The sequence below is a fragment of the Canis aureus genome, chromosome 32 (genome assembly GCF_053574225.1).
Source record: "Canis aureus isolate CA01 chromosome 32, VMU_Caureus_v.1.0, whole genome shotgun sequence".
NCBI classification, from domain to species: domain Eukaryota; kingdom Metazoa; phylum Chordata; class Mammalia; order Carnivora; family Canidae; genus Canis; species Canis aureus.
In genome coordinates, this window is record NC_135642.1 from 39,609,945 (window position 1) to 39,622,099 (window position 12,155).

Sequence of the window (12,155 nt, forward strand, 5' to 3'; positions counted from 1 at the left end):
GAGTTCAGATGCTTCTCGATTTTTATTATTTTTGCCCCTAATCATTTACAGTTGTCTCATCCACACCTAATTTGCCAGCAGTTTTTTTTTTTTTTTTCTTCTTGGCTACTTGCCTTTATTGGGTCTTTCCAAAGCATTCAGCTTCATTTTTGTAGAAAAAAACCAACAACTACTCTTTCTTTTTGTGCTCTGTTGCGTGGGTTTGTGTACTGTGTGGATGTTTGTATGTACTTTCAAAGCAACTGGCATCAACAGGTTTGGGAGCATGGATGGTTCTGCAGGAACACCACTCTTCTGGTGGGAGCAGAAAGCCACGAGGGTACCAGGGAAGAACCTGCTGGAATCTTTTATGGGAAGCCTGGTAGGAGAGCCATCCGAATGGTAGGCAGAGAGGCTAGGAGGAAATAAAATCGTTTTTTGGAGGGCTGCCTTGGCAAACTGCTACCTATAAAATGATGGCAGGCATTCAGACAGTATTGATTTTTCTTTATGCCTGGCACAGCCCTGCACCTGGACCATGTCCTCATCACTCAGTACTTGACTGTAGGGTTTCCTAGAACATTCTGTACCAAAAAGGATTCAATAGAGTCAAGGTGTGATCACTGGGCTGCCAGCTACTAATTCCTTATGACCCAAGTGGATTGATTCGCCTCAAGGTCACACTGGCCCCCGCCTCCCCACCTCCCCTGGCCAGGGGCTGGAATCCATAACTGCCAACCTGTGGAAATCCTCTTCTTAGAACTGCCTTCCTTTTGCCAGTTCTTTTATTTTCCCCCCAGAGAATTCCAGGATGCACTTAGAAAACACTTCATCGCTGGAGTGTGGCTCACAGCAGCACTTTGCATCTCTTTCACCAGCGACCCTTCCTCCCTCCCCCTGGTTCTTCTCTCTCTCTCACTTCATTCCATCCTTCCATTCTTGGATCCATCGGCTATTTATTGGCCCCAAGGTGGGACCAGGGCAATGTCGACTGCCTGCTAGCTGCAAATATGGATCAGAAACCATTTCCTTGAGAAATCCACTGTTGAAGTAGGGGAATTTACCAAAGGGTGCTATGTCTTAAAAAGCTGAGCCATGAAAAAAAAAAAAAAAGCTGAGCCATGATGGACACCTCGCTTTTCCAGAGGGCCTGGTCCAGATAACACGACTGACTGCAATAAAAGCCAAGTTGCATAAACTAGGTGTTTGTAAATCCAGGCTCCAGGTCAGAAACATTCACCCCATGAAAACCAGGCATACCCTTTCCCCGAGCCTGCTAGTCTTGCTTGGGCTCCAGGTTGGTTCTGAGGCCAAGGCCTACCCAAAGGGAGCCGAGTTCAGAGGACACAGGCTCATCAATGTGGGACAGCAGGGAGGAGACAGCAGAGGGCCAAGTGGATTCCGAAATCCCCCGGCAGGTGTGCTTTCATCCTGCTTTGCTCTGAGGCTACCACCTTGTGCTCCACAGATGGTTTGAGATTCATGGGGGGCGGGAAGGGGGGGTCCGGGCCATCAAAAAAGGGACTTAAGCTCAGCATGTTCTGTAAGAGAAAGCAGGAAAATAAATAGAATGCAATTTTTTTTTTTTTAAATCTTGGGTTTGAAATGGTTAGTTTCAATTATTTTAAAATTTAGAATGTTCTCTAGTGAGGCTGGATAAACTAGGTTTTATCACATGTACTTACTTTCTGATTATTTTTGCAAGGAGAAAGTAAAACAGATGTGTGAAGCCACAGCCTCCGAAGACTGAGGAGGGAAATCAATGTGATGAAATGCAAATGCTTGGTTTAAAGGGGTGTTGTGTTAATGAGGCCCAGGAGCACGGTGGTTGGGGGGTCCAGGCCACGGGGCTGACTGCTGGCATGGCAATCAGCCTTTGCCACTTAGTAGGTGTGCGAGGCCGTTGATAAATGACTTCGCCTCTCTGTGTCTCAATTTCCCCACCTGCAGAGTGGGTATAATAAGAGCGTCTGGTAGGATGGTTGTGGAGATTCAATGAAATTATACCAGTAAGCATTGAGCTCCGTGGTAAACCCTCCAGTCCTCATTGTCCAAAGTCATTTGTAGCCTACCTCCCTGTCCTGCGGCCTCTACTCTTAACTGAGGTCAGAGGAAGGCAGGGGTTGAGCCGAACATGGTGACGGGCCCTCTGAGCAAAGCCTTTTCATCTCTGGAGCGTTTGGCTCTCCTTTGGTAAGGTCAGTATAATTTTATGAGTTTCCAGGTTGCTCCCCAAATATCCCTTGGGTTATAGTCACTGAAGAAGAAAAGAAGTAAGGTTTTGGTTTTTGTTTTGGTTTTTTTCTTTTTCTGTTTTCATGGTCTTGTGACTTGATATGCTCAACTGGTGTTTCGTTCATTGAGGTGATGCCAGGTACACCGTGGCTGTGACATGGTCCACCTTCCCTGGAGTTGAGAATGGGTGGGATGGGGGAAGGGGTTGAGGGGGTTGAACGAGGCAAATTCAGAAGCCCAGAGCGGAGCCCCAGTTCCATGATGTAAATCTTGCACCAAATTTCAATGAGCGTTATTTTCTACAGGAGGAAATGAAATGATGGAGTGTTTAAAATCTAGAACAATACTGGGGAGATGGCATTTTTTTTTTCCCCTGTGTGTTCCGGTGTGAGATGTTGGGTCGTTTCTACTGCAAGGTGAATCGGAAATTCTTGGTAGGAATGTGGCTTCCCCCACTGCTTGGAGGGGAGTATGTGATTTGTTTGCCAAAGGCCTGGTAGCCTTCAATCTGTCAAAACGTTGCAAGCTGGGAGCGGTCTGCCAAAGCAAACTATCAAAGTGAAATAACACACGAGTTGCACACACACACAGACACACACACATGCTCTCCCATTCCCCAAACATTAATTTTGAATTGGGTCAGGAGGAACGAGGATTTGGGCTTGATTGTTGGTGTTTTGAAGCGGTGTGGGCACAGCTCCGCACTACCAATTACGTAGGTATGTGTGAGCAGGGTGGGGTACCCTAACACAGAGTCTACTGAGCAGGGGTGGGAAACTTTCAGCCCTTGGCACTTTCATCTGGCCCCTGGGGTTATATATTGCTCTGGCTGCTGTTATTGCAACCCAAAGAATAATTTCCCCTCTGGGGGAATTTATTCTATTCCATTCAGAGCAGAGCCCATTTAATAACTAAGATTTTATTCCAGAATGAATTTTATTGGGTACCTCTCGGCATTTCAGTTTCACTAGGACCCAGCTCAATGAAGAAAGGAAGCATTTGAACATTGAAATATTATTTGTGTTGCATTTTTGCAACAAGAGGCACCAATAAACATACTGTTGCCATCCCTCGTGTCAACCGTACGGGAATACATTTTGGGGGCATCGCATAGAAATTCAAAAACACAACTGATTTTAATAAATCCCTCACAAAATGACTTTTAAAAGCTCCCAAAGTGATTCCGGGCATTTTTGAATCTGTTAATTCACACTATTTCCATTTATCTTGAAATTTCGTAAGTTGTCAGGATGATGTGAAGTCATTCATTAATTCAGTAAATTAAGCTTTTACTATACAGCAGACCCTTGCTAGATGTTGGGGAGTAAAGCAGTGGCAAGACCAACTCCTTGATCTCATGGAGCTTGAATTCTGGCAAGTGGAGGGAGAAATTTAAACGAATAAAGACTCAGTCCGTGAGATAGTAAGTGCTGTGGAGAAAAAGAAATAGGCTCTTTTGTGCAGACCGGGGGAGGCTTTATGGAAGGGACAGCTGTGGGCAGACACCCGAAAGAGGGGAGAGGACACAGCTGTAGAAGTACCTGGGAATAGAGTTGACCAGGCAACTTGGACGGCCCTTCCTCTGAGACCGAGGAACACCCAGTATCTTCCCTCCTCGAATCTTTCACTCCTTGTCCTGCCCCAGATGCCCTTGGAAAGTTATGGAAGTACAGCCTGGGATGAGTGGTTGTGCAAAAGTGCTCCTGATTGCATTACAAATATGTGTCTGCAAATACGTGTCTGCCAAGAACTTGGAGGGGCTGCGGTGTAACACGTTTATGGAGCTGATGTTTGTTTGTTTTTTTTAACAAAACCACACCAATTTGTTTTTGTTTGTTTGTTTGTTTTTATATGAGTAAACAGTGCCAGAGTGTGTTACCATGATTCAGAGTTGTAGGCACAGGTTCATGAGAGGCTGTCTTTCACCTTGACTCATTTGAGGTAGTCAGGGCAGGTCATGTTATTCCCATTTTGCAGATGGGGAAACTGAGGTCCAGAGAGGAGTTATTTGCACAAGCTCATGTAACTAAGGAGCCTAGACTCCTTAATTGTCATGTGATGCTCCTTGGTTTGGAGGACAAACTGGATCCAGTAAGGATTCGACTAGAAAATACATGTCCTCTTCCCACCAGCGTGTTCACACCCACTTCTTTAGATGCCCCTGCCTCGTGGCTGGAGGACATCTTGGGCGGTTTTCTGGTTTGCTGCCAGTTAATGAGCAGTCTCATTTTCAAGTATCAAAAAGTCTTAAAAAGGGGGTGCCTGGGTGGGTCAGTTGCGTAAGCATCTGACTCTTGATTTTGGTTCAGGTCATGATCTCAAGGTCATGAGACTGAGCCTCACATCAGGCTCCGAGCTCAGTAGAGAGCCTGCTTGAGAGTTCTCTCTCTCCCTCTGGCCCGCCCCTCTGCTCTCTTTCTCTAAAATAAATAAACAAATCTTAAAAAAAAAAAAGGAAAAAGTCCAAAAAAGTGTATGTATGTGTGGGAAGGGAGAGCTTTATTGGCTGAATACCTGTCCTTTTAGAAGCTTTAGTTTTAGTGTCCTTCAGTAGTTTTTTGTATTAATCTAAGACATGATAACTTCACCATCTAGACCTGCACCACTAGCTCCCCGTGTGCTCAACAGCACAGATCTGTGTACCTGTGTAATTGGATTGAGCAGAAATAGGGCATCTCTATCATCATAGAACATTCTCTTGGACAACGCCGGCCTAGATGCTCAGCAAGTTATAAACCGACTCTTCGATTCTCTTCATGACTAATTTCATCTTATGCTTTTCTGAATAGATCCTGCTTAGAAGGATTCTGTGTTTAGATATGCTACATTAAAAAGAAAATCTATTAGATAAAAAAAGAAGGTCTAGTCAGATATAAAAGTTTTAGTCCATCATCCAACTCAAAGTGTTGCAAGTGTCTCTCTTCCCCCCCCAACTGGGATGGTGAGGCCTCAGACACCTGTTGCAGGCAGGGAGAGAGGGGCTGGCACAGGCTCACTTCCCCGCCCTGCCCTCCCTCTGCCATCGTCAGTGGCTCCAGGGTAGAGCCGGGGAGAGGAGGGGTAACTGGGCAGAGGGCTTCCATGGCCTTGGTGCCTCTGCTGATCTGGTGTTGCTGACCTTGGGTTGGCAGATGTCTAAGTTCTGTATTCCCCTCTCGTGGCGCCCTTCGGTTGGTCCTTTAGAGAACCTACCCCTCACTTGGGGTCTCCCACTGCACATCTCTTTATGACCTTCCCCCCAGTCCCATACCCCATGGGTATCCACCACACATCACCTAACGTCGGCAAGCAGCCCCTGAGGAGGTCCTTTCTAGACAACCTAAACCCGGCATCCCAGGGTGCCTGCAGTTGATGGGGGAAAAGCCAGCATCTTCTGTCCCTGAAAGCCCCAGAAATATAGGTTTCTCCCCCTCCAGCCCTTTCACCCCACTCTGCCCTCCCAGCCCCTTAGGTTGGTTTTGGCCTTTGGATACTTTTCAGAGGAGAATTGGGCACCTGTCCTTATATGCCCAAACATGAGAGCTCAGATAAAGCTCTCTAAGTCATAGTCCTTCTTGCTTGGCTGGGGGTGGGGGTGGGGGGGCAGGGGAACTCTGCAGCCCAGCCCTTCTTGTTTGGAATGGGTGTGTATGTAATATCCTTGGGCCACAGCTTTGGGGCCTCAGAGCCACAACTCTAAGACAGCAATGGAAGGGATGCATCTGGCACCTTGTCACAGATCCCTTCACCTGGCTTCCCGTCCCACTGCCCTCTCTGACTAGGCTGTCCTCGTCCATTCTGGGTGGTCTGCTAAAGCCTGGCTAATTTGCATACAAAGAGGGGCTTAGGGTGGCATTTAGGATATTCCAAGATGGTGGGAGCCTTTTCTAACTCCACAAGCCCTAATCCCCATGTTCAGACAGGTTTCCTCATGTCCACCTCCTCACAATGAGTTTTGCTTGGACTGGAGCAGTGTTTCACATCTCACAATTGTGTTGGAAACCTCAAAAAGGGTGAAAACCCCAGGGGGTCTTCAGTCCTTGGGGTTAAACCCTAAAAAAGGATCCAAAAGACAACCAAGTAGGACAAGGGGCGTTTTTGCAGGGATCTTAAAACAATGGCATTGATGACTTCAGGTCAAGGGACTTTGAGCCTTTTAGTTAATTGACAACGTTTATGGCTCTTCTAATTAGCTGTGTGGGTGTTTTCACCACTGCAACCTTCAGTGATCCTTACAGAAGGTGAGAACATTGAGAGTCAGAGACATTAACTTGCCCAGATCACCCGGATGGCAATGGTGGAGCTGGGATTCTAGCCTCAATGTGTTTGAATCCAAAGCTTCATCTCTCCCAGCAGACCCTGCTGTGTCAGGGCCAGCTGGCTCCCATTCCACACCTTCCCTTTATTTGATGACAAGCCCTAATCAGGGCTGGTGACAGTAGGGCTTAACACAGCTAATCCCACCCATAGAGAACATATGTGACACTAAAAGGCCAAGAATGGGCAGAGGGAAGGCTCCAAGAGAAGCACGGGATATAGGAGAGAGCTTCCCTGGCCAGGCTCAGAGCCCTACTTGTAGCCTGACCTTCCCCACTCCACTAGGGCCAAGCATGCTCTAGCACTTTCTCTGTGTCAGTCCTCCCCAAACCTCTAAGCCAGCTTTGTCCTTGGCCCCATCATACAGGGGAGGAGACTGAGGCTCATGAGGTTAAATATCCTGACCTGGAAACCCTGCTGGTAAGTGATAAAGGGTTTGATCCCAGATCTGCCCCATGCCTTGGCCAGGCCCACAGCCCTGTGCTGCCTTGATGCTGGCCCTTGGCACCTGCCCTGGGTCACATCCCGGGGCGGGGGTTGGACTGTTCTCTCCCCTCTGGTGATGAGGTGGAGCTGCTGCCTCTGGCTAGATGCTGCTGCCTGGACCATACTCACAGCCCTGCCTGTTGCTCTTTTTCCTTCTCAGTGTCCTGGGTTCCCTCCTGCTGCTTGGATTGCAGCTCGTCTGCCCACAGCCCTCCACTGAGCACAGAAAGGTAAGCCATTGGTGGTTCAGAAGCTTCTCGCTTCTCTGCACAAGGGGCCGGGGGCACTCCAGTCATTGCCCTGACTTTGGTTCTGTTTGGAGCGGAGTCACTGCTAATCTTGAGAGGAAGCATCGCTAATCTTTATAGAATGTTCCCTAGTCCTCCTGTCCCTCCTAAGACCTTGGAGCTGGTGCCCAAAGTCAGTGTGCGATCTGAGGGCGTCGCTGGTGTTGCTGGCTGTGTCCTCGAGAATGGGACCTCGAGGGAGAGGTCAGTGAGGAGACTGCCCACCTGGGAGAGGCGGAGCACCAGCATGGAGCTTTTACCCTCTCTAGGGGCACCTTTTGGGGCAGCGGGTACTGATGATTAGGGAGAGAGCTCTAGGTAAGGTTGAGGCTGTAGCTGTGCAAGAGGAGCCCTGATAGGGAGCCGTGATCTTGGGTAGGAGGACGTAGCCCCTGGCAACCAGCAGCTGGGCATGGAGGGGGCAGGGAAATAAGGACCTGGCCCTTTCTTTCCTCCCCTCCTCCATTTCCAGTTGGGGACTCCCATTAGCTGAGCCCAACCAAAAGAAGACAAAAGTCCCTCGGTGCAGTCCTCAGAGGCCAGCCTCCTAGGCAGCAGGGCTGGATGGAGAAGGGTGGACAGAGTATCTGGGGGGACAAACGGACAGTGTCAAGCATACTTCCCTTCAGGGCTCTGTGTTTTATAGCAAATAAGCTATTTGCTGCTACCTAGACAGGCCGACCACTGTCCTGCACCAGCATAGGTGCATGATAAACGCTTCCTTAGAAACAGATGCATGAGATGACTCCGAGAAGGTCCTCCAAACCCCTTTCTGCTGCCTAGGAACCCCTCCTGTCTACATGTCATGAAATGCAGACACTTCTGAAAGGAATGGTAGGTCAAGGATTTGTATCTGAGTGTGGCTGGGTGGCTTGGAACCCTTCCCAAGAGAGGCATTTTATAGGGAAAGCCCAGGAGAGAAGGGAGCAGACCAGAGAGTATGTGCAAGGGTTGGCCTGGATGTGACCCCTCTTGTGAAGTTCTTAAGGTTCTTGTCTGAACCATTTAACTTCTTGTAGACTGTGGCTTATGTTCTAGCTTTGTTTTTCTGGGCCAGATAGGAACCTGTACTGTACTGTATCCCCGCTAGGATGTCAGCTCCGTGACACTGCCACCTTCCCAGCTCCCGGAATACAGCCTGGCATGGTATAGGTGCCCAATAAAACACTTGTGAAGTGACCAACTGAATGAATGAATGAATGATGAATGAATGGATGAATGGATAGAAACCCTGGCCAAAGTCTAAGCATCATTTTGTTAGAGTCACTTGGAAAGTTATATCTGTCTCACTTTGCTGCATTATCCGCGTTCATAATTTCAAGAAATCAGAGAGGACAACTACTATAGATTGAAAGTTTGTGTCTTCCCCCTAAATTCATAGGTTCAAACCTAATGTCCAATATGGTGGTATCTGCAGGTGGAGACCTGGCAGGTGCTCAGGTCATGGGAGGGAGGCTCTGATGAATGGGATGAGTGCCCTTATTAGAGTTAGGAGAGATCTTGCTGCCTGCCCTGTAAAGATATGATGAGAAGAAGTCTGCTACCCAGAAGGAGTCTTGGTTTTCCAGCCTCCAGAACTGTGAGAAATAAATTTCTTTCGTTTATAAGTCACCCAGTCTATGGTACTTGCTTTTAACAGCTCAAATTGACTCTGGCAAAAATGGGCAGTGAGAAGTGGGGGTGCTGCTTTGAGAAATGGGTAAAATGGTGGAGGTGGCTTTGGAACTGGGTGGTGGGCAGGGACCGGACGGCCATGGAGGTGCGTGCTAGAAGGAGCCTGTGTTGCCACAAGTGGACTTCTCAAGGTGTTTCTGGTACGAGCTCAGAAAAGGAAGCAGAGAGCTGTAGAGAAAGCCTCAGTCTGCTCAGAGAACAGTGATCCCGAACAGAAAAGTGCTGGACTGTGGACGGTGAAGGAGTCTCAGACGGAAATGAAGAACATGTTGTGGGAAACTTCAGGACAGGCCATGCTGGTTAAAAAATGGCAAAAAAAAAAAAAAAAAAAAAACTTTGGCTGAATTGTGTTCATGTCCCAGTGCTTTGTGGAAGGTAGGGCTTGCAAGTGATGAAATGAGATATTTAGCTGAAGCAATTTCTAAGCAAAGTATGGAAGGAGTGGCCTGGTTTCTCTCACCTGCTTGCAGTAAAATGTGAGAAAAGAGAAACAACTTGAAGCTGGAATTGTTCATTGGAAAGGAAGAGAGCACAAAACTTCAAGATCTGGAACATTTTCAGTTTATTAGTATTGAAGAGAATGAGAAAGTCTTCAGGAGACAACACTAAGGGTGTGGCCCAGAGGCCATTTTTGTTTTGTTTTTGTTTTGTTTATATTGAAGTTCGGTTTATCAACATATAGTATAACACCCAGCGCTCATCCCATCATGTGCCCTCCTCAGTGCCTGTCACCCAGTTACCCCAACCCTCCGCCCACCTCCCCTTCTGCAACCCTTTGTTCGTTTCCCAGAGTTAGGAGTCTCTCACGGTTTGTCTGCTTCTCTAATTTTTCCTACTCAGTTCCCCTACTTTCCCTTATAATCCCTTTCACTATTTCTTATAGTCCCCATATGGGTGAGACCATGTGATGATTGTCCTTCTCTGATTGACTTACTTCATTCAGCATAATCCCCTCCAGTTCCGTCCACGTCGAAGCAAATGGGGGGGGGGGTTATTAATAAGAGTAGCCAGCCAGCTCACAGAAGCCACGAGATATTTTCCAAGACTGTGGAAGAATGTGAAGAGGGGGTTGCTTGTGCCTGACTCTCCATGTACCTACCACCTCACTTGGCGGTCTCCATGCCCAGCCCTCTCCCCTCGGCTGCTCCAGGTGCTGCTCCAGCAACCAGCTGAGGTGCCCAACGAGCTGCAGGGGCATGGAGGCCTCCCAGAAGAGCCATGATCCCAGGCCCTAAGTCACAGTGGGGACAGGGCTGCCCAAAAGCTGTGGGGGCAGGGCAGCCAGGAGCCTTGGTACCTCAACCTTGCCCCACAAAGCTGCAAGCCAGGAGCACTGTCCCATTGAGTCTGGAGAGTGGAGCATCGAGCCAAAGAGGATTCTTTTTGAGCCTTAAGGTCTAATGAAATATGCCCCCTTTGGTCTTGTCACTCCTTGTTTGGGACTTGTCACTCCTCCTTTCCACTTCTCCCATCTGGTATGGGAATGCCTGTCCTGTGCCTTTCTTACCATTGTATTTCAGGAGCACGTAACATGTCTGACTTCACAGATTCACAGTTGGAGAGCAGATTGCCCCAGGACAAATCATACCTGTGCCTCACCCGTAACTGATTTAGGTGATATTTAGATGGGACGTTGGACCTAGCCTTTAGAGTTGATGCTGGAACCAGCTAAGAATTTGGGGGCCATTTGGATGGAATGAATATATTTTGCATACAAGGACATGAATTTTGGGGGGCCAGAGTAGAATGTGATAAAATGAAATTATTTTTGAAGATTTTATTTATTTATTCATGAAAGACACACAGAGAGAGAGGCAGAGACACAGACAGAGGGAGAAGCAGGCTCCATGCAGGGAGCCTGATGTGGGACTCAATCCCGGGTCTTCAGGATCACGCCCTGGGCCAAAGGCAGGTGCCAAACCACTGAGCCACCCAGGGATCCCCAATAGACTGAATTTATATGTTGAACCTTAATTCCCAATGTGATGGTATTTGGAGGTGGGGCATTTGGGAAGTGATTTGGCCATGAGGGGATTATTGCTCTTATGAAAGAGATCCCAAAGAAGTCTCTGGCCCCCTCTGCTAGGTGAAGATACAGTGAGGAGCCTGCTGTCTACTAACCAGGAAATGGGCTCTCCTAGACACTAAACCTGCCAGTCCCTTAATCTCAGACATTCCAGCTTCCAGAACTGTGAAAAAGAAATGTATTTATTTACATTTTTTATATTGGCATAATTGCCCCCTCACCCTATTTATGGTATTTTTGCTATAGCAGCTGGCATAGACTAAGACAGCTGTATTTTCATTATTAAGTTATATTATTTATTAATGCTTAAAAGTATCAGGATTATTAATCCTAATAGTTGAATCAATTTTCCAGTATTTCATTCTAGTTGCTCAAGTAGACCATCATAGATGAAAATATTTTACATATGATCAATTTACTTTGCTATTTCGCTTAGTTTTTCAGGTTAGCCTGATGACTGACATATACAGCCCGAACAAAAGGTTCACAAATAGGTATTGCCTTCATCTTTCTTAAAGTATTTGTTCTGAGAAATGGGAAAAAAAAGGCTTTCTGAGTTACTTTGGAATGTTACATTTTATTTTGTTTACTTATTTTTAAGGATTTTATTTATTTATTTGAGAGAGAGCACGAACGGGGCAGGGGCGGAGAGAGAGAGGAAGAAGCAGACTCCCCGCCGAGCAGGGAGCCTAATGCAGGGCTCCGTCCGAGATCATGATCCCAGAATCCTGAGCTGAAGGCAGACACTTAATGGACAGAGCCACCCAGGCACCTCTGGAATGCTGAATTTTAAAATTGAGCAAAAAGTATCCTATCTTGACATATGATACCTCCTCAAAATATTGTTGAGAACTTTGCAGTAGATTATTATTATTATTATTATTATTATTATTATTATTATTTTTGCAAAATCATGTATAGATTAATTTACTTGTAGGACATACACTTTAGGACAGTTCTCAAATATAATCATATGCATTTTGGCTGCCAGGGTTATTGTCATTCACCCTATAGAAAAAGGATTCAATGCTCTCTTGAGTGTTGAGTTTCTTCTTGCTGTTTTATTAGAGCCTTGTGGATCTGTGGCTGTCATCCTGCCTGCTAATATCCTAAAAATCCTGACAGCAGTACTAACAAAGATAGCATCCATTTATTTCTGCAACATAAGAAAT

The 12,155-nt window shown here is 46.9% G+C and overlaps 1 protein-coding gene across 2 annotated transcripts in view; it reads left to right on the top strand.

The window, feature by feature from the left end:
- THSD4 (thrombospondin type 1 domain containing 4) overlaps positions 1 to 12,155 on the top strand; it is a 573,677-nt gene that overhangs the window by 28,695 nt on the left and 532,827 nt on the right. For both annotated transcript variants that reach the window (XM_077881722.1, XM_077881723.1), the window contains exon 3: positions 7,157 to 7,226. In XM_077881722.1, coding sequence (XP_077737848.1) covers positions 7,157 to 7,226 — 70 coding nt within the window. The remainder of the gene's footprint in view (positions 1 to 7,156; positions 7,227 to 12,155) is intronic.